At 38.5% G+C, this 26,972-nt stretch overlaps 1 protein-coding gene across 10 annotated transcripts in view; it reads right to left on the bottom strand.

Annotated features, from left to right (window-relative positions):
- The window catches only part of LRRFIP1 (LRR binding FLII interacting protein 1), a 102,454-nt gene that overhangs the window by 4,750 nt on the left and 70,732 nt on the right, over nt 1-26,972 (bottom strand). For 4 of the 10 annotated variants that reach the window (XM_030453903.1, XM_030453905.1, XM_030453906.1 and 1 more), the window contains 10 exons: nt 26,747-26,824; nt 20,218-20,250; nt 19,251-19,376; nt 17,802-17,873; nt 15,578-15,748; nt 14,655-14,747; nt 14,094-14,186; nt 12,864-12,956; nt 12,241-12,382; nt 6,708-10,614 (listed from right to left, as the gene is read on the bottom strand). In XM_030453903.1, coding sequence (XP_030309763.1) covers nt 8,531-10,614; nt 12,241-12,382; nt 12,864-12,956; nt 14,094-14,186; nt 14,655-14,747; nt 15,578-15,748; nt 17,802-17,873; nt 19,251-19,376; nt 20,218-20,250; nt 26,747-26,824 — 2,985 coding nt within the window. In that variant the 3' untranslated portion in view covers nt 6,708-8,530. Of the gene's footprint in view, nt 1-124; nt 230-868; nt 949-1,388; nt 1,507-2,318; nt 2,366-6,707; nt 10,615-12,240; nt 12,383-12,863; nt 12,957-14,093; nt 14,187-14,654; nt 14,748-15,577; nt 15,749-17,801; nt 17,874-19,250; nt 19,377-20,217; nt 20,251-26,746; nt 26,825-26,972 lie in introns of those variants that run through there. The other 6 variants (XM_030453910.1, XM_030453911.1, XM_030453912.1 and 3 more) reach the window with 6 other exon arrangements.

Genomic DNA, 26,972 nt, shown 5'->3' with positions numbered 1-26,972 from the left:
TAGGGAGGCTATAAAGGGGGGAGAGGAGAGTGGTAATAGAAATTCTGTCCTCCCAAACTCCTAAACCATGACAGAATAATTCAGTGCAGGCTGCTAGCCCACAGCAGTTTGTGGTTAGCCTTACCTCTCTCTGTAGTTTGCGTTTCTCTGCTTTCAGTTCATCTTCTACTTTTTCAGCATTTTCAGCAGCAGTTTTGTATCGGGCTACCTGACCTTCCAATCGTATTACCTAAAGGGAAGGCAATTTTTCTGAATTAAAGGCTGTGCCAAGAAGTTACTCTGAAATTTCACTCTTCCATTAGTAGTTAAACAGTAATCAAGACAGATGCTCACTGTTCGTTAATGAAAATATGTATATTTTGAGGGGGGAAAAAAAATGTACCAAGGAAGCCAGGCCATAGTAACTTACTCCAGATGTTTTGTTCATATCCATGTTTAATGAGCTTACACCAACAAAAAATACACTAAGTTTATCTTAGCAAGAGCATCACTCTCATACTCTGGACAAGGGTAAACAGTCAAAATTGAGTAATCTTGAATAAAATTTATATATACTACACAGCATGAGCCATTTAAACACTGTCAATAGTTAGGCATAAAAAAGTATTCTGAAGAGTTCACTAAATGCTCTCAATACACCTTTGTTTTTGAGTGTTTTTCTTTTGGTGAAGGTGAATAATACATTCATTCTTGCCCATACATGAAGTATTTCAGTCTTTATGATTTAAGTGAAGTAGCCCTGATGGGCCAATACTCCTGGATCTTATTCTAAGGGAAAATCATAGTAAGCATGATTTCATATAATAAAGTACACTTTCTCTTTGCATTCTCACCATGCCCAGACAAACACAACAACCCAAAAACTTACATTCTGCTCCAGTGCTGTTATCTCTTGCTCAGACTTTGCTAGTTTAAATTTGAGATCACTGATCTGTCTGTTGGCATCTCCTAAAAGAATGACAGATTAATCAGAGATGTCAGAACACATGTCAACAGTGTTTTCTAACAAGTTTGTAATAACATTTCTATGCTACAGGAATCCGCTTGTGACAGCAGTAGAGTAAGAAATGCTCTCTCCCAAAAAGGTGCCAACAGGTAAGAGCTATGCCCAGTCTTGCCTGATGCCCTTCTGACCACTATAAAGCAGAATTAACCAGGAACTTAAGCCCAGCTCTCTCGGGGACTGTAAAGGAGATTTCCAATTGCAATCTTGCTCAAAGGGCAATTGTTCCTCACCTCTGGTAGAAGTGCATGGCTGGCTCTTGGTTTGAAGCTCCCTTAGGAATGGAGGCTTCTTTTTACTTAGAGCCATGTGGTTATTGTACAGATACATTTTCTCCCTTACATGCAGGACACAAAAGTCATCTTAAAATCAGAATGTAGCTCACTTTGGAGGTCAATCATGTGCAAATCTGTCCCATTTTCTAGAACTTCATATTCTGACTGCGTATTTTCCATCTTTCCGTTCTTTTGTTTTTCTTCCAGTTGTCCCTTTAATTTTTTAATCTGAGTAACACAAAATAGAATAATGGAAAATTGTGGCTCAGTACTTAAATACATTCAAGTATTACAAAACAAACTTTTTTTTTTTAAATTACAAAATAATTTCTTGGAAATTCTTTTGACAAAGAACTGATCATATTTTAAGTATCACTGCTTATGCATAAGACCAAACAGTGGAAGAGGACTCTTTTATTTTAAGAGCAATAAATGCACTGTAGGAACATCCATGGAATCATTCTTTAAAACTGAAAACTGTTTTTTACTTTATGTGAAATCTCAAGGCCAAAGATACAGTCCACAAAAGAAAGCATAGACCATCCTGCAGAGAAACAGATGAGCTAATTTTTTTGCTCTACATCTGCTAAGGAATATCATGGTACCAGCAATAATTGATTGCAATTTGCTCATCTTCTCCAGCTCTTTGTTCCAGATGGCCCTTTTCCACAGACTCAGGAAGTCTTACTCTTGGAGATAAAATCTGCATCTCCAATTTCTGGATCATATTTGATTTTCCTTTCAGCTTGGTAAATCTGAACTATTTTATTTTTTCAGAAGCCGTCATGGAGGAGTTTAGGTGACCACAAGGACACTGTGACAGGCTAGCAACAAGGACAGTCACAAAGGGTGATTCTCCCCTTGTATCCTCAGTTAACTTGCAGGAGGAACGTTTCAGAGGAAGAGTATGGTGGCAAGCAACACTAGATCCTCAGCAAGAGCAACCCAGCACACGTTGTGGAGGGCAGCAGCACTGCTATTCTATGCCTTGTGTCAGGGCTGTTTAATGAACACAGAGATTTCGGTTTTCCTGTGATTACCTGGTCTAGTAAAGATTCTCGTTCATCAATGAGTTTCTTCAGCCTGTCTGAAAGAGAAAACTGAAAGTTCAACACTGATTTGACACACTTCAGAGTGCATCTGATTTAAGACTGAACTGTTAAGGTTAGTGAAAGTAACAATGAAGGTAGTTATGCACCTACCACAGGAAATGATGCCACAGACAGGGCTGGGAAGGGGCTGCAGCCAGGGGAGGTTATGTCATTCTCACAGAACATGCTTGTCGCGGCAGTAGCAGCATGCAGCTGCATGCAAAGAGGCTAATCTTCTACATTACGTTAGCATGCAAGAACTCTAGGGTCAAACACAACTGCAACACAAGATCTCACAAAACTTTACAGTTTAACAAAAATATTGTCAAAACCTATAATCATAGCTAGGCACATTCTCAGCACTTTAAACCTTAATTCTTTTCCTAAACAATATGGAGGTGGCTTTTTTTGTTATCTCCAGTATTATGACCGGAAACACATTTGCCCATTAAACTACTTCTGCTTCAAAAGTGACAGTCTGGTAAAACATTATTTTCTCTTTAATCCTTCAGTCAATTCTCCTGGTCAAACATCTTGCGGGCGAGCAGCAACCTGGACCAAATGTGCTACACCTGAACTTGGAAGTACTGCAGATCAGCACTTGGATATGCGCGGCATTCATTAATAAAGTGAACGAGACAACTGGAAAAAAGAACTAGAAATAAGTAACCAAATCACTTATTTTTTTCTTCCCTATTAAGGGGTGCAAAATGTGAAAGCATTTTAGCAGGTACCGTACGCAACAAATCTTAGATCACAATTTTTCTTATCACTAAAATTACTTTACCTCATTAATTAACAACCTTAGTTTGTTCAGGTACACCTCAACAGAAGTACACTGGAACAGAGCATTCAGATATACTTGTTAGAAGAGGATATATTGACCTTAGGCAGGTCTTAACTCCACAAGTCTGATGCATATGTTTATTGCAGTTCTTTTTAGGTTTGGGTCATTGGGTGTTCAGAGCTCAACTTCATCTAAGGTCTGGCCTGTTAATTAAATAGTTAAAATCCAAAGGGCACTCAAGAAAAAGGTCTTTATTTCTGTCAACTTAAAGAAAGCAACTGATGAATTACAGAAAAAAGGCTTGTGGGCTTCTACTAGATAAGTCTGTTGCTAGACTCCAGTATTTTCAAAAAGCTTTAAAAAATACAAAACTAGTTCTTATTAATAGTTAAATTTTGAATAGGCCAAAGCCTTGTGGCTCCCCCTTTGTTCTTATTAATATATGCAGTAAGGGAATAAAGACTCTGTACTGAATAATGGGGCAAACTGAAGTTTCCAAATGAAAGTCCCTCTGTACAGTCCATTAGCTAGGAATAAAGGAATTCCCATCCTGGGTATACAACCAGCAGTCACTTTACCTTGGCTTCTGATGCAATACCCAAATACAGATGTTAAAGTGACATCCTCACTCAGCAGTTCTATGAATTCATTTTTTGCTTCTCAAGTCCTATGCTTTTATTTTAGCCATGTGAACAAACCCAACATTGTTACACCTGAGCATTGACAAGGAAAAAAAAACCAAACAACAAAGTACCCAAAACCAACAAACTTTTTGTAAGCTATCACAAGTAACAAACATGTACATGTATAAACCTCTTCCAAATAAAACAATTTCACATATCTGTGTGGCAAAAAAGGGAAGCTAAAGACAGTAATCCTGTAAAAACATGAAAGATAGGGAAGAAAAATGAAGGCCAGTGAAGAAAGAAGATAATAAAAGAAAGGAGTCGTAGGTCAGAAAAGATAAAGAAATGAAGTTATCAAGGACTGGAAAGAATAAGAAGTGATGCAGAAGAAAATTGCCAGGCCACTACAAAATTAGCCTAAACAGGGCCAAACCATCCACACTGATCCTGGAAATAATATAGTCATGCACACAACTAAGCAACTTTTATTAACACAAACCACTGCTATGGTGTGAAACGTGCCTGCCTGAAGAGAAGTTTCTAGTGTTTTCCCCAAACCCCCTTTCCCTGCAAAATGGATGCCAGTATTTTGGAATGAGCTTTCAAATCTAATCTCACCATCAGTTCTTTCTTCCATCATCACGGACACCCATGCACCCCACTGGGATGGATGACTTGCTGGCAGCAGGATTGATTTGAGCACAGAAAAAAAGTGTGCTAAAGCTGCCATTTATGTAGAGATGTTTTCTTCATGTATAGATGTATAGATGTCTCATGTTTTATAAATCTTAAAACCCCACACTCAGTTTGAATAGGTACAGACACCTTATTTTTGCATTTTATGAGACATTTCTCCAACAAATAAAGGATCTGTGGAGCCTGAGAACATGTGAGGAGAAAAAAACAATCTACAATTGATGTAAAACATGAAGCAGCCACTTACAGTTCTCATCTGCAATAGTCATTGTCCTTATTTCACACATGAAGATACAATAAATCATTAGGGTAACATTAATATCTCTTCATTTAATTTTGGCAACATGATTCCCAGGCTATTCACCAATTCATGGCTTTCACATGCAAAGAGATTTAAGAGGTCTGATGTGAGGAGCTGGGAGATAGAAAGGCCTGGGAGAGAGGAGGACAGGGGTTGTGGTTGGCAGTGTCTCCTGCTATTGTACAGGCCTGTTGGAAAGTTAAATGATGATTCTGATAACCTTGGCAATACAGTTGAGTCAAGGCATTGCTAACCAGGGTGCTGCCTCAGTGGCACACTTGCCCTAACATCCTTTTGTCAGCCACAGATCCTTGATGTTCTCCTGGAAGAGAACATGAGGTGGGAAGCAGTTGTTTTAGACTTGAATGATTTGTATGATGTATGGTCCATCAAGTAATTAAAATCAATGCAAATTAGACATATAAACTGTACTCGGAGGGTGGGAAGGCATCCCATGAAATCACACCCACAGCTCCAAGCTGCTACTCAGAATTGTTTCCAACTGTCAGATCAATAGCAGGTTGGTTATTACTCCTTCTCCAGATCTGACAGTTTATTTTGGATCATGAAAAAAGCAACAACAAAACGAAAAAAATACTGAGGAATGCCTTCCTCTTGTTTGTGGAAGAGGGATACTGCTGGGTACAGGCTGTTGGGACAGTCAATAAGCAGGGGATTTAGAAGATACCAGCTTGCAATATTTATTTTGAAGGGGGCAGGAGATCTGTTCTGTTCTGTTACAAAATACTGACCAAAGCCTTTCACAGTTACTTGCTGACCAAGAAAAAGAAAAGGTTTATGCAGCTACTCCTTTGGAAGAATTTCTGGCTTGAAAGAATTAATAGTGATGCACAAACCTGGGCTACACGTGCCACTGGGTATTGGGACAGAAAGCCCAGTGAGCATTGGGAGCTATGGAGCTACTCTGAGACACAGAAGTCCCATGAGTGATGCTCATTGCAGCACTCATCAGCAGACTGTCCCTGCTCTAAGCAAAATGGATAATATAATAGCAACAAATAATATTCTTTATTTTAATTCATCTCATAATTCCTTGGTTTCATGTTGGACTTCATGAAAAGACTGATTTTGATATTCTGCTGTCTTTGAAAGTCAGAACAAAGAGACAGGTTTGATACTTTGTCTTATCTGCTAGATATTCCAGAGGAAATGCCAAAAGTAATTTTCAATTGAGTAACTTCACAAAAGATGCATCTTATTGGTAACTCCTCCAGAAACACTGTCCCCTTCTCTCTTGTGGCACACATGCTCAAATGCTACCTTGCATGGAATATTAATTTTGGACTGTAATATCTAGCAGTTAATTTTATCTTCATGATATGAAGTTCATTTGATCTTCTTAGCGTGCACATCCTCAAGTAAAAACCAAAGAGGGAACGAAAACTATGACACCTTCTCCTCCACAGTCCTTGCCCAGCTCCACAAGTCAGGGACCTGCTGCCAACCAAGACACCAAATAGCTGATGTTCAGGAATGGATTCCAGCCCATCAGCCATTCTGCATGTCCTACCCTAGTTTCAGTGAGAGCTGGCCAGTTACTGTGGGATAAAAGCCTGCATATGGACTGTTAAAAGTTAAGACTAGAGCTGCCATTATTTCTCCTTCTGTAACTAGACTTTAAAAGGGATTTCTCTCACAGGTATTTTTTTTGCTGAAGTGGAAAAATTGATTAAAATCAGCTCACCTCACCATTAATTCCCTCAACCATTCAGAAGTATTTCTATTAGAAACAAACTTATACAAAAACTGCATGTGCCTAATTTAAATTGAGTTACTTACAGACCCATCCTCAAGTATAGGTGAAGCCTGGCAAGCACATTTAATAATATTTTAAAGTATATTCAACATTTAAATATAAATACATTTAAAATACTTTCAGCATTAAATCATATATTACAGTTGTGAGTATGGCAGAGACAATGCTTTAAATAAACACCAGTACACAGTGTTTAAGAAGAGATGCTTTTAAGATCTATGACTTTTTAGATTCGCATTTAACGTAAACCCTTATTAAGAACAACTGCTAGTACTTACAGAAACCACACAGGAACTGTTGTAAGTTGGGAGAGAAGCCACATGAAAAGCATCACAGGGTTACAGTCCTGTTACAGGTTTACAGTTAAGGTGCCATCATATCACAAAGGTCCTCAAACACCAAGATTTTCCATTCCTAGTGAGAAAGCTCTTCTAGCTATGTAGTGCAACACAATACACTCAACAGTGAAAGCTGCAGAACAATGTGTTTTTAAAATACATAAATATTTACACAGGTTTATAAACAGTGCTCTAGACTGGCAATTTAAAGTATAAAATATGTTTATTTCAATTATATACAATACATTTTGATATACATTTTAGAATATTGCAGTTTGTACTCCATTAACTTTGTAATATCCACAGAAATACAGCCATAGCCCCATCCCCACAACTCCTCCAACTTGTGTTCCCCTGGGATGTTCGTTGCTTAAATTAACTTCAAATTCTGTAATGCAAAAACAAGGTGTTCCTCCCAAGCACAAGAAAGATGCAAGAAGTAATACACTGATGGAGTCAAAGTGTCTAATTTATGGCAGCAGTTCAAAGCAGTCCAGCTTTTCAAAAAGGCACAGGGGCCAGCATACAGAACAATCATCTTTGATCTGATATCCAAAAAGAATTAAGACATACAAAGATAGCTCCTTTCCAGAAAGGAAGACGTAAGAATTTTTAAGAGATAAAAACATCACTTCATAATCATAGGTTGCAAAAAATAATGCAGTCAGGTAATGTAATTAAAAGAAAAACCAACCAACTGCTGGGAAAATAGATCTTTTATATATTCATAGCTAGACAGTACTTGACAGCAAACCTAAGCACACACATTACAGTGTGTATTGACTCCTTCTCTGGCAAAAAAAAACAAACAACAAAAACCTGGAGACGTGGTGTAAAAGGCCTATTGTGGTATAAAGTGCCTAGATAAAATAAACATGTATACATTTAGTCCTTCCTTAAAAAAATTCAGTCCTTCCCTAAAAAACTAATTCCTGTATGTTGCACTTTTTTCAAATTGTATACTGTTCATATACTATTCTTTCCAAGTGTTTAGACTAACAGATGTACAGTAATCTAACTATCTTTTGGTGTATAACCTTATTAGAAATACACACAAAGTGGAATGAGAGTATTTTATTTCTTCCATAGTATAAAAAAAAAAATTAAAAAAAATTGGTTCCTAGGTCTTAATCATTCAGAAAGAAGTTTCACCAGCAGATCACTGTTGCTGATTTACTGAGTTCCTTTATGACATAACATATTTACTGTAGATCTAAAATGCATAAGTACACACAGGTATGTGCATAAATTCACACAGATCCAATGCACATAAGTATATTCAAGATATTGATCATCCAGGCTACTAAAAAAAAATCATACAGAAATTCCTCAGTCCCAGTTACCCACACTGAAAGTACTTGCAAGACAGTATGAATTCCTGATTGGTGAAGCCTTCTCTTTTGGTAATAAACTTTATACCTGAGACACATCAAAACCATACCCACGCACACCTTCTTCTGCCTAGGTGTGTGAGAGAATACTTAAGACTTGCATAAGTTTATATTATCATAAGAGTTACCTATAAAGAAAAAAATTTAAGCCTATTCCTAAGGTCTGCTGTATTGTGCAAAGTGCATGCTTCTGTACTGGGACTGATCAAATGGCACGTAGCTCCTGTAGCCTCAAGATTCTAAGCTTAAGATACTGTACAGTCATCTCTGGATTTACCTTTTCCCCTCCTGCCACCCTGACAGTCTTCCTGGGTTTCATCCCTGCTATTGCCAGCACTTTCCAAATCCTGTTTCAAAACATACTCATCTGGTATTTTATGTACTTTACTAGAATCTGATGTTTTGATTTCATATTCCATCGTATTATTCTCTTCAGTCTTCCAGGACACTTCCCCTTGCAAACACTGTGTTTCTTCAGGTTTATCTCCTTCATGCTGCAAGCTGTTGTCTTCAGTAAAGGCATCTTTGATTTCTGTTTTGTCTGTTCTTTCTAAAGCTTTATCTGTTTGGGCAGTTTTTCTGACAGCACCATTTGCTCCATCACCCTCCTCTTTCTCTATACCAGCTTTCGGTCCATCACATTTTTCATCAGTTTCTAGTAGCTGTTTTGACTCTTCATCAAAATCAAAGGCATCACCATCATCGTCCAGTCTTTCCTCTGCCTGACTCTCCAATTTGACTTGTTCACTGGTACCTTCCTCCTGCTCAGCCTTCTGTACCAGGGAACTGTTTGCCCCTTCCTGAGAAACAAATCCACCACAGTGGTGGTCTGCACTCTCTGACTTTTGCTCATTTTCTTTCAGTGTTTCTTTACCAACTTTGTTTTCAGTAGTTACAGTAACATCTACAGTTGACTCCTCTTTAGATTTACCTTCCTCTGGCTTAATTACATTCTCCTCTTCACTTTCTAAAGGAATATTTATCTCTCCCACTCTATCATATGTCATTTCTTCACTACACTGAACTGTTTGAACTTCGACCTTTGACTGTAAGTCTTCCATCCATTCCGTCCTACTTTCCTTTTGTTCCCCAGACTCATCCCCCATGCCCAATTCTGACTCACAGATTTTGTTGGCTAAAAGACTTGGGTCTAACCTGGTCTCCTGAGTTGTCACCTGCTTCACAGTGTCTGTGTCTGGCTCTGCCTGATGCAGCACGTTTCCTTTCATCTCAGTAATACAGCCTCCAGCCTCCAGAGGGGCCTCATCCTGCTCGGCTGTGCCTGCAGAATCTGAACACATTTCCAACTCTTCTACTGCTATTTCCTTCTGTCTGTCCTTCTCAGCTGAAGCATTTTCAAGTTCAGTTTTAACTTGGTTATTTTGCTCCTCTGATGATGCTGAAGGACTGTCCTCTGAAGAAACTGGTTGGATACCTGCCTGATCTTCATCTTCCTTTTCACTTGCACCTGCTGGGACACCACTTCCAGATGACTCCACCCCCTCCAAGCCCACAGACTCCATTGCCCTCTTCTGACTCTCAGCTATGTTCCCAGACTCATTTTCTTCAGCTCCTTCACCTCCAGCTTTATCAGTTCTCCCATCAGTGCAGTCTTTGCTTACAGCAAGATTTTCATGTGAGACATTTGTCTCCTTGTTTCCAGCACTTGCTTCTGAGTGCTGCAGTGCCTCAGCCTGGCTCTCCACATTTACCTCTTCACTAAGCAAGCCTGATACTGTATCCTCCAGTAGCCCTGCCTGGTCAGAAACCAACTTAAAGCTCCCATTTGTCACATTGCCTTCCTGACCCATTTCATTGTCACTCAGGACTTGGCTAGTTTTAAGATCCTCTTGTTCTTCCTGTTTGGGAGCAGCTTTTTCCAGTTCATGCTTTGTATCTAAGACACCAGTATCAAAAATTTGATTACCCTGCAGAGAGCCCATCTCCGAGTTCTGATTTGTCTTTGGGTTTAAGTTCTGCTGCTCAGCCTCCATACCGACAGGCTGCTGGACTGCTGGACCTGTGGATGTGTTTTCCTTTCTTAAATTTTCTGTGTCACTATCATCATTTGAAGAAGAACTCCCTGATACGTCTTCTTTAAGGCTTTGGAAATGTTTTTTAAACCTACTGTCTGGTAAAACCATTGTTGATAGGGCATCATGTTCTTCAACCAGCTTTTCTGCCTTTGCATTTTCATCAGCATGCAATGTTTGTACTTCCTGCTCCTCAGTCTCCTCTCTGTGTTCCTCATGCTCAGTATTCTGCAAGATTTCTCTTTTCCCCACATCCTCCAAAATCTCATTTTTCATATCCACTTCATTGGCTTTGCCTAAAAGACCATTGAGAAAGTTGAAGGGACCACACCATAGCACTTACCTCCCCACTTAAAACCCAAAAGAAGGAATCAGAGAATAGGTTAATAAAGATGAGCTTTTGCCAGTTACGTGAGGCAAAGCAGCAACTGAATTAGTAAGGGCCCAGGGTTTTTGATCAGTGAATCACCAGGCTCTCAAAGCAAGGAGTCTCCAGTGCTGGCTTGTGGGTTTGTGCAGTAAAAGATTTATGCTCTTGGCTGTGTGAACTGCAGCTTTTGTAAATGAGAACAATTGTTTCAAGCAGTGCAATTAACAGTAATACTTGCAGATGAAGATTGTTTTTTTCTCAGCAGTATTATCTACAACTTTAACCCTAACACCATTCTGTGCATGCAAGAGTGTGCGTTTGATATCATTATAATGAAGTAATCAAGGATTATCCAGTAATATTTTACTCCTAAGTATAACCAGGCATCATCAGTGTATGTTATAAACACTGAATGTAAAATATGATTGGCAAGCAAATGGTTCAGCTGTTCAACATTACCAACATAGACCAAAGCTCAAGCACATTGTGCCCATTACAGCCACTTCTTCCCCCCAAGGGATGGGGACTTTGGTGGGTTTGGGGGTGTTCTGTAACAGTTTTTCTTCAACTTACATTTAGAAGCAACAAGTATTAGAACAACAACGTTTGTGGTTTCAGCAGTTAACGTTTGGGTCTATGTTGTACCTATTTCCAAAGAAACCTCAACAGAATAAGGAGAGATAAAAAATATGTTATATTTAAAAGTACACCCTTACCTTGGTTGTGGTGTTCCATACTGTTTCCACACAAAAACTGAGTGAGGAAAAAGCCAACAGCTAAAAGCAAGATAGCTTGCACTTGCACCAGTTGGCTGCCTGCTGCTATTTATGAGTATGTTCATATAGATCAAAACCAAACAGAAAAATCTTTCTCTTCCTTTGACTAGTGTTACAGTTCTCTGAGAGGCTATTCATCACAATAGACTAAGAAGAATTTCTGCCAACCAGATTTCTCCTTCCAGATGCTATGCATCTGAGTTCTCTTCTTTGAAATTAACAGTGTTAATCCTGTTCTAGCAAGTAAAAATGTTGTAGTGTTAATATGAACTGATCAACAGTACTAGGTAACCAGGAATAATGAATTCATACATCTCTGTGTTTTAAGAGTGCCTAGCACTGTTGTGCATCAGACAGAGTTCTCGGGCATATAAATGAACCAACAAACAAGTTCTTTATAGGAAACTAAAATGCTTTTTTCCTGACTCTTTAAGGTATGTGCTGAAAAATATTGACCAACAGTAGGATCATTCTGTGACAATTTTCAAATTATGTTTAGACAGTAATCTGAATGATTGCTGCTTATCTTTAATGTAATACTTGTGTTCTCATCCTTTGTCACCTTGAATGGGAAATGAAGTCTCCCTTTTCAGGAAACTGCGGGACATACTTGAAGTGATAACAAAAATTAAGCAGAAAAAGGCACAGGAAGTAATTCAACAAAGAGCATGCTGCGTGATGTGTTAAATGTCTCGCTAACAAATGCCTAAACTCCAAGCAAAGTTGAATGAATGGACAGACAGACAGAAAGATATGAAAAGATATATAGCACTTACCTAGCATCCCATCCCTTCCTGTCTCTAAAGTCCAAGTTGTGCCTGGAACATTTTTGGAAGGATCCGTATGTCCTTCATTACTAAGAATGTCTGATGTCTCCCCGTTGGTGGCTATGCCAGAGTCTGGGATTATCCCATGTTTCTGTGGAGAAGGAAAAGAAATGCTTTAGAGCCTGCTGCTCAGAGAGGGGAGGACAGGTTCTGTGTTCTTGTCCCTGACATTCTGAATACGCAGTCACTTCAGTCACTTCATTAAAAATGGCTGAAGTCAGAAAAGAGCACAGAGTATTTATTACAAGTTCTCAACTTAGCCATTATGATAGCCTGTGACCTCAGCCTTTTTAAAAAAAAACAAAAAAAACCCAACCCAAAAAAATAAATCTGCTGCATAAAATGTTCTTCAGAGACGTGTCTCCTAAAAAAGCAACTACTTAATACTAAGTCAATATTAAGAGCTCACTGTCAATATTAGAAGGAAGGACTTAATACAGAAAATTCCAGAAATGGCAATGTGCAGGCAACATGAAAATTGAGTTCTTTCTACAAAGCTCGAATAAAACCTTCTGCAAAAATGTACAGGAGGAGAAAGTCAGCAGCTGAACATAGGTTTCTTTCATTCATACCTTCAGTTGCTCCTTCAGCACAACCACTTCATCTCTAAGGTCATCCCGCTCACTCTTTATGGAATCAAAGAAATCTTTCTGCCTCTCTAATGCCTGCGTTCCCAACACAGACAGAGGGCGAGGAGATGTAAAGAAAGGAAGACAGACAAGTAAAGACCATGAAAAGCAAGTATAAACAAGAATGAGCAGATTTAAGGTACTCAAGAGATTCACAGCATCACAGGAAAACTTCAAGAAATACACGTATTTGATAACCAGGATTGCTACTAAAGCTACTCAGAGCCCAGCCCTTCATTAGGGATCCTTCAAATGAGGATCCATTTTCTTTCATATCTACTAGACAAATTAATTCATTTCCATATTACTTCAAAATGTACACTGAAGATATAGTTAGATTCCCATGTGTTAACACAATGGCATGGAAGCAGGCCCAGCATATTTTAATAATGTTTTTATTCCATGGGTTACCATAATGGGTGCAGGGCACTTCAATTAATTTGAAAACTGCCAATAAGTCATCTTTAAACTGGGATGTACCATGTGCATATGCATATTTTGCTACTCCCATATTTTGCTATCAGCCCCCCTGATATTTCTATATAATACACAAATAGAACAGTAAACAAAATCAGAAAATTCTGAGTTTCAAATTACTACAAGCTACTGGGCATCACAGCCACAGAGAAACTGCTGCATTACTTTCTCCTCTAATATCCACAGTCTTTCAATGCTCATCATTAAAAAGGAAAGTCATGCTTTTATTTAAGAGTGAGTTTCTACTTGGCTTAGATAGAGGGTGGTGCGAAGGGATTAAAAGCAAAGGAGAATTAAAGACTTTCAACCCAAGAGCCCACAAATAGCATTATTGCTTTTGTATCACATTCCAGTTTCTGCTCAATCTGCAGATCAAATCTGACTAAGCAAAAATTCAGTGCTGATGGAATTGCATTATAAATAGCACTTCCTTTCTCAATATGGCAAATACAAATGGTACACCACAGCAAATAAATTACCCCAAGGCTTTCAAATCTGACCAGCTGCTATGTTTTTTCTGGGTTTTATGATACTGGCCAAAGACAGTCTATTTGCTAGCTCACTACTAATATCGTAGGGCAGCCAGACTAAGCAAAGTGACTAGGGGGGATTTTATACATGAGGTTTTGCAAAAGCAGCATCAGCTGGAGAATGACAGTGCCACTCTAAACACATTTCAGGAGTTGACAGTCCTACCCCTATTTTTTTGTCTTTCCACTCTATTGTCTCCTGAAGATCAGAAATTTCCCTGACATAGCTCTGCTGTTTCTGTTGCAGCCGCTGGATTTCCTGAGAGACAGGAGCAAAACAAGAAGAGAGGATGCAGGTAACAGGTTAACAAAGAATGTTAAGACTGAAGTGATGCAAAAGACTGAAAAAAGTCAGGTGCTGAAGTAAAGGAGTATCCACATGTACAGTTTCTGACATTTTAACTAGACCTACACCCCTGATGGCAATCTTACTCTCTTACTTAATCTTACTTAAATGAGAGGACAAAACAAAGTTAGACAGTTCCATCAGTTCCCTCTGCATCTCCACAAGCAGTTGTCTGAAACACAGCTTATTTTGTATTATGAACAATGCAAAAAGAGGTCCAGCTTCAGATAATACTTCAGAAAGTAATATTTCTGAACAGTGGTATTTCTTCAGATGAGAAACTTGAGTAGGAAATAAAATTCTCTCTGTCTCTCTTTCTACAGTCCCACTGCTAATTGAAAACATACCAATAAAAGAAGCCATTAAAAAACAGTTACTTACTGCAAGCATTTCTTCTCTTTGCTTCAGAGCCTCTTTGATTTCCATATACTGAAATTGCAATATGCTGTGAGCATGCTTCTCCCTCTCAAATTCCTATGAATAAAGAAATATTAGTGACACTTTTCTTGATCAACAGTAACATCCCATGTACAGGAGACAATAAGCCCAACCACAAAGAAAATGCTTGCTGCAATGCAATTCTTGAAAATTCTTCTAATCACAACCCCTTAAAAGAGTATAATTTTTATCTTGTCATTTTCCAAAAGAACCCCATTACTCCATAAAACATAGAAGTGACAGGCATAATTTAACCAGTTTTGTAAACTTAGCAGCAGACTGGCAGTGAACAGCTTTTACACTCAAATCCTACAGACTTCACAGGTGAATAGATGGGAATTTAACCCACTCTTCCCACAGAGAGTTAAATATACATTGCAGAGTTCAAAAATCCCATACCATATCTTCTAGGAACTATAGTCAACTACCCTAAGCTGAAAGACCAGTTCTGAAAAGCTAAGACAAGCCACAACTTTATTATTTAATACCAACTCACTAGCTGTCAGGTGCTGAAACAATGTGAAAATTGACCTCTCAGCCAAGTATCTCCCTTGACTATAATACACTGTACAACTCTCCCATGGGAAATGCTCCAAAAATCACTACGAATAAACCCTCTGAATTACCTGTAAAGATGGCATATAAAGGACATGTGATAATATCACTATATCCGTGCTATATAGAACATTTCTTCTTGAAAAATTGCTTTACAAGATAAAAACTTTTGGAAGATTCCCATTTGTATGATCACAACCACAAGTAACTAAAGCAGTATCTTATTTGTAATTTGAGTGCCTCTGCCTAAAGATCTCTGCATCCCTCCCAATTTTTCCCTGTGAAAGAAAATGCCACAGCTATATACACACTTTACTTTTTTCTTCATATTGCCGCCTGGATTCTGCTAGTTGTTCTTCTAACTCTAAGAGTGCATCCTTCAGGGTATCCACTTGGTACATGAAATTTGTTTTTTCATTGTCTAGTTGAGCATTTGACACCATAGCCTTTTTATATTTCTCTTCAACTTCTGCTAGAGAGTCCTGCAAAGAAGTAACAACCACAGTCAAAGCCAGATACAAAGGACACTTTGCCAACCAAGACCTTCAGCAAGAAAATTACGTACTAAACCACAAACATGCTGAGTACTTCTATTGGAAACCAGTGCTAATCATGTACTATAGAAACCTACCAACTGTTCCCAGGTGAGGATAAACCCCCCACACACCCTGTTCCCACCAGATGTCTGTTTACAAAGCAAGGTGCCTTACCTCCAGGCTAAAGTGTTTCCTGTTCTCTGCTGCTTCAGCTTCTGCCTTGTCAGTTTTCTTCCTTCTCCCTTCCCCCCCCCCCTGCACATTGGCAGCTCAAAGCAGCTGCTGAAGATTACAACTTCTTTTTTTTTTTTAAAGGTAAACTGGCCTTGAATTAAGACCATTTCAGATAACCTTAGGTCTTAAATTAAGGCTGTTTGACAGCCACTTCACCGCACTTCCCTTGCAGGATGGGAACTACTAAATATACTGACTCAGGAATTAGGATTTGCCATAAAAATGCTACAGCTTTTTTGACCTGATGTGTCATTTTTCATGATGTTTCCTGCATCTCATCCCTTTCTTTACAAATTTACTCAGTAAGACAATTCCCATGGTGCTGTAAACCCGTCCTATCAACTTGACCTGAATATAACACACAGGTATTTATTAATGACAGATGATGACAAATTAAAAATCAGGATAATTTTCTATGTTGTTCAGTCAAACTTCGCAGTATTTGATTTTAATAGAGAAATAAACAAAGTTACACAAACAAAACAGTGCAAATATGCAAACAAGGAGGATATTAATTTCAACATTTTATTCTACAGTTCAAGCAATTCATCTCAGACCCTAAGTGATTTTAATAGTTACATCTAAACCAGAGGTGAGTTTCTTTTACTTCCCTTTTCATTCAGTCAATAGATGGTAGTTGTGAGATGATCACAAAAGTAAGTTTGAATCATGCTATTACATCTCTACTGACAAATCAGAATTTGCCTTCAAGGATACGAATTCATCCAGTTCCAAACAAAACCAGTTGTTTGGTGCACTTTTCAATCCAAGCATGAGAAATACCAAGCAAAGGAAGCCAGCCAAGATTTGGAAATAGTGTTAAGATTGAACCTCAGAAATGAGCTGGAAAGGAAGTATATGCACATAAAACGTTAAGGTAGCTGCTGCACTGCTCCTTTAGCAAGCTACCTTTAGTTTGCTCAGCATCAAGCAAGCTTAGGTACCAATCACCACAAAAGGCAGTTGAAAGGACATAACCTGACAAATTACCTGTATTTTTAGTCATTTTGCTACACAGTGATCAAGGAAACAAACAGGTTTGAAAAAGGGTAAGAGTCCTTTTTTTCCACTAAGGACTCACTTAAGATGGCAGCATCTTCACCTGTCACAGCACTGATCTGATGACACAGTCAGCAATTAATGCTGACAAAAATTGCATTGTATGCCTGGATATGCCTACATATATATTTGCATATATATATGCCTACATTTATATTTGCAAGACTGCCTTTTCCAAAAAACACAGCTCATGTTGCTTTCTCTGTGCCAGCTGGCCTGTTTTTCACTTAACAGGTTTGTTACATGAAGGTTTGTTAGAAGAATTGTTTGGGTGTCTTCTGTAATCTAAATACAGAACCAAAACAGCAGTCACCACCTCACATGCACAACTTTCCAAAGGCATGCTGGACCTTACAAATACAAAAACATACAGGTTTTTAAACTCCAGTTTTTCATAATGCTGTAGGGAATGGGTTTCAGTTCATCTTCAGATATTGTGAGGCTTCCTGGATTAGGAAACTATGAAAAAACCCTAATAATTTTAATTTGCTAGCAAGAAGATTACCTTCTCAAAACAGCAAAGACAACATGCAATAGTAACCAACTGAGGTCAGAAGAGATACTTTTCCAGGTAAGGAGATGCTTTTCACACAGTTTACAATCTCTCCCAGAAGCAAGCATGCAAGGTCAGTTCTAGATCTCACGCTGGCTCAGTATGTTTAGTTGGTGTTAATGATCACACTTCCAGGCTGCAGTAAACCAGTACCTTAATTTCTTTCAGTCCCTGCATGTATTTGCCTTCTACATCTTGAATCTGGTCCTTTAACTCATAGATATCCTGAGGGAAATGGTGAGAAAGGTGAATGATGCCACTGAGAGCAATGGGCAGAAGCACAGGGATAGGGAAAAGCAGGTATCCAAAGCTCTTACTTAAATATTTCTACCACACAGGTTAAGCCATCTGATCCTAGCCTGAAGTGTTGCTAGACAATGAAATTTCTTGGTTAGAAGTTTATGCTAATTCTGCTCTTCTTGACTGCAAAAAGGAAATCTTCAATATTAAGGATGTGACAGAGATCTAGTTTCAAAGCCTCCAAAAATTACGAGTCCCAGCCACACAGCCCTTCTCTGTCCCTTTGGCTGATTATCACCCTCTTTGAAATACTCTGGTATTAGGAGTTAAGTGCTACCAAAGCAGGCAAAAGACAGGCTCTACTAGAGATGTACAAGAGACTGTAAAAAAAGGACAGTCACACTGTATTTAACCACAGTCCTTTTTCAGTGTCTATCTTCTGTCCTTGGTCACCAGTACACAGCTATCTTCCACCTCTTTTATAGTGCTGAAACTGGGACAGATCCACTTTTATCTGAGGTCTTAATACAAATTCCAGATGTACTCATTGGCTGTCATTTCAGGAGTTGTAAGTCATATACATGAAAGTTAACAGAATTCAGATTCCCTATTTTAAAATAGTCTTTCAGAATTGAGCACTAAAAACAAAGACTACAAAAAAGCAGTTTGGCTGTGGACTACCCAGAGCAGCACTCACTTTTACAAACACTGAGTTGCATGGGGTTTTGCTACTCAGATGTGTCTAACTTAATGGAATCATGAATTAGATTACAAAACACAGTCCTCTCCCCAAATTAACATTCAGTAAGTGCAGGGCTTCTGGTATTATTTCAATCCTCAAAACGCTCTATAGTGCCCCTTTCCCATGTCATTAGGTTAGGATGAGATGTGTGTATTCTAATTGGTTTGATGTGCTGTCATATACTGGAGGACTTGACCCAAAACTCCTGCATTACACACCAGCTTTCCAGCAGCAGCTCTCTCATAAAAATATTCACCTTTCATTCACACAAGACAACTCACTTTATCAGAACTGCCAAAAGGGGGATACAAGACAGAGGGTTTTTTGTTTGTTTTTTTAGGGTTTTTTTGGAAGGGTGTTTAGAAGCCTTAGGCATGTTTAATAATGTCTTTCAGATATATTATTCTATATAATAATGCAGGGGAGAGTCAGATATTAGCCTGCCCATTCCAATTCTGACTGCCAGTCTCTATAGTACATATTGGGAATAACAGCACTACTTTAAGCAAACCTTTGTTTATTAATTTATCAAATGCGAGGCATAAGAACATTCTGATGAAAAGAGCCACATTCAAGAGACAGATTCCTAAGCATTTATGCTTGTTTCAAGTATTTCTTACCTTAATTTCTCTAATAGATGCTTCTGTATCAGCTGAGATGGATGTATCCCCACTGCCTCTTCGTGAAGAAGTCCCTCCCAGAGAGGCTAAGGTAGCTGCTGATAAACTGGAAATACTACGTGCTCCCTACAATCACACAGAGTTAACAACTATTATATTTTTTTTCTAGTTACATTGTGGGTTTGTAGTTTAGCTTTTTGGGATATGAAATGAAAAATTTGACTTATGTTGGTTTTGTTTGGCTTTAGTTTTTTTTTTAAGAAATACACGTGTTACACCAATCCTTGCACTTCCAAATTATGCAAATTTGATTATAATGTAACTTTCTAAGTAAAAAATTAAAATATCAAGATTTAATAAGGGCAACTAGTGAGAAAAGGCTGATCAGATGTATTTAAACACTACTGAAATAGGAATTTGCATGGTTTAGCTTCTAACTATTAATTCTGAATTAGTAAAATCTTTAGGGGCTAACGTTATCTTGCCAGATTTTTTCAAACTTGTGATAATACATCTTGCAGATGCATTTGACTGGGCCTCAACCTCCTCTCTTTTCATAGATATTTATCTATTCTGTAGCAGTAGCCACATTAACTGCATTAGTGGCCTGGAGGTTCTGTATTAAACCAGTTTCTCCCTGCTGCAGTATCTGCCTCTTCTTAGATACTATTTATTTATTTTTATGTAATACAATAAAATCTAATAAACAAAACCAGTATTCTCATGGCTGAGCCTAAAGTAATTTCAGCAAACTGTTATTGAAGGTAATCTACTTAACCCCTGAATAACCAATCACAAAGGCTTCAAAGTTTGTCTTAAATATAGCAGTAGATGGGTCAAATAATGGGGCAAAAGTTTTGCCCCATGGTGGATTTTCAAGAAGATCTGTATACACTCATTGTGAGTTTCACCTACCAGAATGTGAAAGAAGTGCTATTGGCAGAATAACTGAGACAACCCTTCTTACCTTCTCAAAGTCTTTTTCTGGCCTTTCCTCAATCTGTAAAACAAAAATTTAGAAGGAATTGTTATACAGTAAAGGACAAGTGAAGGCAGGAATATGACATAAAGAGGATTCTTGAAGTTGTAAAAGACTCACTACCAATTTCTGTCTACTCAAAACACAGCAGTGTCCTGGCTGACACCTCACAGCACACCTCAAATTTCTAAGCAGTATGAAATGAAGTGGAATATTGTAGAGTATTATTGAAGTGGAATATATTGATAAAAAGATATTTAGTCTAGTAAATAAGAAAGAAGAATATTTTTTTTCCATATTCTACAACCCTGTGTTTCAAGTATGAAGATGGTGTTTCATTTGAGTCATCAATGTAAAAATACAAAGACCTACATGGGGGTGAACTTAAAAGCCCCAGATGTCATTCTCTGGACACAAACAGCATACAGCTGCTGTGCTGACACACAACTACTCTTATTTACTTTGGAACAACAGAAAATATGCCCCAAATGAAACTGAAATAGCAATTTACTTTAAGTAGAGATGTTATTGCTTTTGACCGAAAGATCAACAGATTTCCAGACCAAGAGAGCTTCTTGAAGTTTCATTTTTTAGGGACCCTAACTAAAAAAAGACTACCTCAGAAGCCTGCCAGCACATCCTCTCCCATTCCAAAAAGAAAGGTAGTAAGTTAGGCTTGAAGAACTGTACTGTATCTGCACCACTCTGGAAAGAAGAATGGGAGAAAAAACAAACAAAACCCAACTGCACACACACACACACAAAAAATAAAGAAAAAAGAAAAAAGAAGAAACCTACCCCTCAGCAAATCAAGTTTAAAACCTAAGTATTCTCCACTGATGACAAAAGGTGACTGTGACTACAAAGATCCAAGACTGGGACTTCAAAAACTGATGCTCAAGCTAATTATCAGGGACCAGTTCGAAGTCTAAATAAACAGCTCTTTTATTGTTTCAGTGCTTCACTGGAATGTACTAATTCAGAAGAGAGATCTTGCTCTAAAACTAGTCTAGAAGAGAAAAAACAGCCAAAGTAGCTTTAGGGAGTTTAGAAAATTACCACAGACAGCATAAATGTTTAAGAGAAAGTTACAGAGCAAAACCTACATACAACCTGAGCAGATTTTTTTCTTTTGATAGAAAACATCCTGACAACTTTATCCTGTGCTGAACCACCCAGTTCCCAGGAGCAGAAATTTAAACTCAAGTGTTTCATCATTATTCACTTTGCTATTGAGGGGTAAGAGGTTGCATTTCACAACAGAATCTTTTTATAGGTATCACCACCTAAAATGGAACTAAGTTTTAAAAAGACTGAATTTCTAATTTTGCGTGCAACAAGAGGTCACTCATGAAGGCAGATACTTCAGTTCAGACCCACTAAACACAACAGACTTTAGCAAACAGCCTATTATCTTCATGCCAGACAGCTCCAAGTGACAGATTTAGCATTCTACCACAGCCAAGCAGTGTGGTGTTGTTTATTAAGACAGCTGTGCCAGTGTAAATTCTTGTATTTACAAAGATCAGTGTATGCTCACCCTCACCCAAAGCTATTTCCAGTAATTTCTGTGAAGCCTTTTTCAAAGTCTACCTTACAGGTTCAGGGCACAACTGAAAATATAACTTTCCCCAAGCCATTTACACAGTTCTTCTGACAAAAATGTACAACCTCAGTTTTTAATAAGATAAAGGAGGGAGCAAATCTTTGTACTGTTCTAATGATGTATCACGAGTCAAAAGCTGCTTACAAGGGGGGAAAAGTTCAAGACAATGTGGTGAGAAATATGCACACAATGGACGTTTCTACTTGGTGCAGGAATAAGAACACTTGTGGAGATTGGTAAACATTCATTGCCAAACAATCTTTAATAATTCTCTGAGGCAGCATAATCTCTAATAACTAAAGCTGTTAAGAAGCTTCTAAAATTGGGGTGTGGTTTAAAAACCAAAAATAGAGGAGATTTCATTTCCCCTTGTGATGCTCTCGTAACCACATCCATTTGGAGCCCTGACATTGATTACAATTGTAATTTTCTTCAATATTAAATTCTAATAATTTAATCTCTTTTGAGAAAATCCTCATTCTAATACAGTATCCTTTCATTACAAAAATGCCTCCTGCTACACATCACTGTTCTAAGCAAAAAATCAGTGGCATATCATAGAATCATAGAATTGGCTGGGTTGGAAGGGACCTCAGAGATCATCGAATCCAACCTTTGAACCACCATTGCGGTTGCTAGACCATGGCACTGAGTGCCACATCCAGTCTCTTTTTAAATATCTCCAGGGATGGAGAATCCACTACTTCCCTGGGCAGCCCATTCCAATGCTGGATATAATTTTATGGTTAGGTGGCAGTCCTAACACCGAAAGATGTGAAGAGTGTAACAAAGACAGAAGCCTATTTTAGATGAATGTTACATAGTTTTCATTCTGCTTGTCTTTGGATTGATAGACTGATACTATCATTCCTTTAAAAAGATGCATCGTGCTTTCCAACAGGAGTCAGCCACCAGAGGGAACTCTAGGTTTTCAGCCTTCTTCAGTCCCAACAAGGCCTCTGGCATTTGATACAGTAAGAAATCAGAGAAAGGTCAGGAAAAAAAAATGTTTATTTTTCTTTGAAGCAGCACAAAATTCTTGCCCAAAACACTCATCTTTGGTATTATCATTCAATAAAGAATACCGGAATGATTAAACAGACTGAAATTCACCTTTTCACCTTCACAGTACTGTTATGAGCACAGACTTTCTTACAAATGTATGTGCAAATAAAAGGACTAACAGAACACTTGCTAGAAAAGGAGATCTAAAGAGGAATTCTCCTAATGATACTAAACCTTTGATTTCTGCAACTTTGTGCCATTTTAAGTTTCCACATAGTCTGTCTCTAATCACACATTACCTTCCTCTTCACCAACAATTTGGGCAATTTGTATTTGAGTGCATTAAAAAAGCAGGAAAAAGAAGTCCTTTTCCAAGGAACTCCAGCACACACATCTGTGTCTGGGCAAGGAGAATAGGTTGCTCTCTGCAAAGCAAGTACAGTGGGATCAGAGTTCAGCTTCTTCTGACAAGAATTATTATATATATTCAATTATTTTGGAATAAATCCTGAATCATGTTACAAAAATGTCAGGCTTACCACATATGGAAACTTAACAGAAGCAAAATCATCTTACTCTATTAATATATTGCCTATATTTTATATATAATAAAACATTTTAGTATACTGTTTGAAAAATTATTTCTCTCTCCTCTGCAGTGAGCTAGTAGGTTAACTCTTGAAGTTCTCTGCCTCTGGTGAGTGTTCAGGACAAAAAAGAGCCCCTGCAGCACTACAGCAGCACATCCAACAAGATGATTCTCAGGCACCTACTGAAAAGACCACAGACTCTGGAGTAGTTAAACAATACACCCCAGCTGCAACTAAAGAGAAAAAAATTATCCATATCTTTAAACTGATGGAGGAATCAGGACTAAGGCACAATTTCCAGCTTCCCAGCCTGCTTAGAGAGGAAGATGAAGTGCTTGCAGTTGGGTAGCACCACAAAAAAACCTCAGGTACAAAACCAGCTTCAGTGTGTTTAGTGCCTGGCTGTCACTGCACAGCTCCACCTAAGGTCTTGCACTTCAACTTCCTCATAAAAGCAAGGGGTTTTTTTGGGTGACAAATCATATTAACATCATTTCCTGCTCTTAAAGTAGTACAGCAGAATTTGAAATGGAAATATGACCCACAGGTAAGAAAAATTCTTGCAATAAGTAGTGCTGAACATGGGATGGTACCTACAAAATCTGGAATTAAAAAAAAGTACTGCAGTCAATGTAACCCCTCCTACAATCTTAATAATTGGAAGTAACACAGAGGGTTCCTGTGTGTTTTTCCAGTGAGAGCCACCTTAAAACTAGCAATTAGCAATAAGCCTTTAGAAGTCAGTAGAGGGAAATCTCTGCTGAACTTTGGCAGGTCTGAAGTGGATTTGTCAGAAGTATCATTGCTCAGGAACGAGCGTTATGCCAAACGTCATTGCTTAAACAAACTTATTGATCTCTGAAATGCAAGTTAGCATTGCAGCAAATCCACACTCTAGAGGGGCCAAAAGCACCCTCAGGCGTCCAGCAGCTGGTCAGGATACAAAAGTACTGTAAATCTCTTGAGTGTAGATAAGAGAAGGCAAAGCTTGAGCATGCTGGTAAGTGCTTCCATGAAAATTACGTCTAATTGCCTTAATTTTATTTCTGGTGAGAACACGATAAGCTCCTTCAAATGAAAAAAAGCTATCCACAACTGTTCATTAATTAATGTGCAACCTTAGGACTGCTAAGAGGCAACTGCATTTTCAGTCTTGCACTTGGTAGGATCACACTGCTGTTGGTATCAGTCTGCCTCGTTAGGCTATACAATAGCTGCTTGTGCCCACTGACTGAGACATCACAAGATTAAGACAGTCTTAATTAACTCTGTCTATTAAGATAGAGTTAATAGGAAAGATTCTCTCTGCAGAGGAGCCAAGCATTCCCTCTTCCATTATTTTGTCTTCAGAGAAATACTATTGTGTATGTAGGGCCTGTTGTCTCCTTGCAGAGTAGATTCAGCTTGGCATCTCTCCAGTGTCAGTGCTGACATAGTAAACCATCTCCACCCCCCTGCATTACAAACAGTTAAAAATGTAAACAGAGAATTCAAAGACAAAAAGCACCTTACATCTCCCAGGAGGAGCAAGCTGCAGTTTGTAATTAGCATAAACAACTTAATGAAATGACTCAGACTGCATATAAAACCCACACAACGGAAACAAACATCAATGTATGGGTACCCAATTCTTGCACTTACAGAACTTCAATGGAATCTCTGGTTATTCTGATTTTTTTGCTTTAAGGAGACTTGAAATTCACTTTGCAAAGCTATTTATGATGTATTACCAATGTAAAATATATACTGCAAAAACCACATAGCTCAGGGATTAACAAAATACTTCTAACTCACCAGCTACCACACATAAGCTGATGAGATTAATTTTTTTTAAAAATCATCGTTTTAAAAAGTTTTTCTATCTATATTTAAGAAACACCAATACTTCAGAGCACATTGCTCTGTTCCAGGAATTGCATTTTCTTTTCCTCCAGCCAGTTTACTCCTCTCTCTCACTCAGGAGAGCACTCACTTGATGATCACAAGGCTCCCCTATTCCCTTCCTGATGACAAGAAGTAATCCTGTGTGGATGGCTGATTCCCTGTTCACCACTGTGATGCAGACCCACTACACAGTTCTGACCATGGTGAACCCCCCCACACACACACTACATTTGAAGGGAGAACCAGTATGATGGGGGAGACATCAGACACAAAGAACCCTTCAGGGCAGACTGTGTGTGTTTACTGAAGAGGAACATTCCCAGTGTTCATGTTACAGCTCACTGGGCTGCATGCTGTGGTAGCTTCTTTGACTGTCCAGGTACTCCTTTTTAATTACTCCTTAGGACAGCAACTCCAGCATTTAAGCTTCAGCTACTCAGCAAAGCAACAAAGACCACAGAATGTTACGACTAGGGAAGCACCTGTGTTAATAATCACCTTCCTCATCACTTTGTATCTTGGGGATGTAGAGGATAACATGACAGGTCCCAGGAGAACGAGTAAGAATAATTTTTGTTACAGACCAGTTTACTACAAGCTTCACATTTCCTCTGAAAAACATTCTACTGCTCTTTGCTACTGTCATCATGCTATCAGGCCTTGGCCTGAAAGTAGTCAGGAAAGGTACTCAGAGCTGTAAACTGTCACAAAGAGAAAGCAGCAATATGCCATTGGGAAGAAGAAAAAAAATAATAATAAAAAAAAGAATTTTTTTTTAAAAAAAGATACTTTATATTTGTAAAAATCAGAGGAAATCTCCTTGTCAATTATAGTTACAGGGGCTGGAAAAGCCTTTAGCACTAGGGTCTTGCTCAGCCGTGACTACTGGGGAATTCCCGATAGCTCCAACACACTGGGTCTGTGTAATCCTAACACTTCACCATGGTAATAACTCAGCAGTGCCTGGTCATCTGCAGTCTAACAAATATGTCCACATCCAGCCTCTGGATAGCTCTGCAGCACGACAACAAAATACTACTGAATAGAGAGAAACTAAACTACTTGAATGCTGAAGTAAGGTTTAGGGTCTCCTGATTTTAATAACTGAAGGAGATCTGGCTCTAGCAGCAAAAAATGCAGTCTTTTTCACTGTACCATTGCCATTGTGCTTTATGCCTAACTGAGAAAAAATTAAACATTGCCAGGTGAGTCCAACATGTACTTCTGTTGTAAAACATGTGCATCTGCTTAGAAATTACTTCGGTTTTGTAATTCGTCATTCAGTTCACCCATTTTTTGTCTTAAGCATTGCCCAAGAGGTCCAATTAATACCAGAAGAAACCATCAGAAGAGACAGTGACCTCTTTGTACAAAAGAGACTTTGAAGAACAGAATTAAACAGTTTAGGAAAAAGAAAGCTAGAGGAGCTCACCACTGGACTGGCCCGAGAAGAACTGGCTCTGGAGGATGCCCGAGATCCTGACCCAAGGTAAGAGCTGTACTCAGAAGGCTGCCACAGGAAAACCAAGAACAGCAAACAGAGAAAAGAGAAAAGCATTAGAGTTGGGAAGTGAGAGAACACTTAAAGCTTTACATCTGGAGTTAACTACAAAAACGGTGACATGCAGCTGGACAGAGAAATAGCAGTGAAAGTCAAA

Source organism: Calypte anna, chromosome 7, assembly GCF_003957555.1.
Source record: "Calypte anna isolate BGI_N300 chromosome 7, bCalAnn1_v1.p, whole genome shotgun sequence".
In the NCBI taxonomy this organism is placed as follows: domain Eukaryota; kingdom Metazoa; phylum Chordata; class Aves; order Apodiformes; family Trochilidae; genus Calypte; species Calypte anna.
Note: the sequence above shows the minus strand (reverse complement) of the source record. Positions and strands in the feature narration are given on the sequence as shown.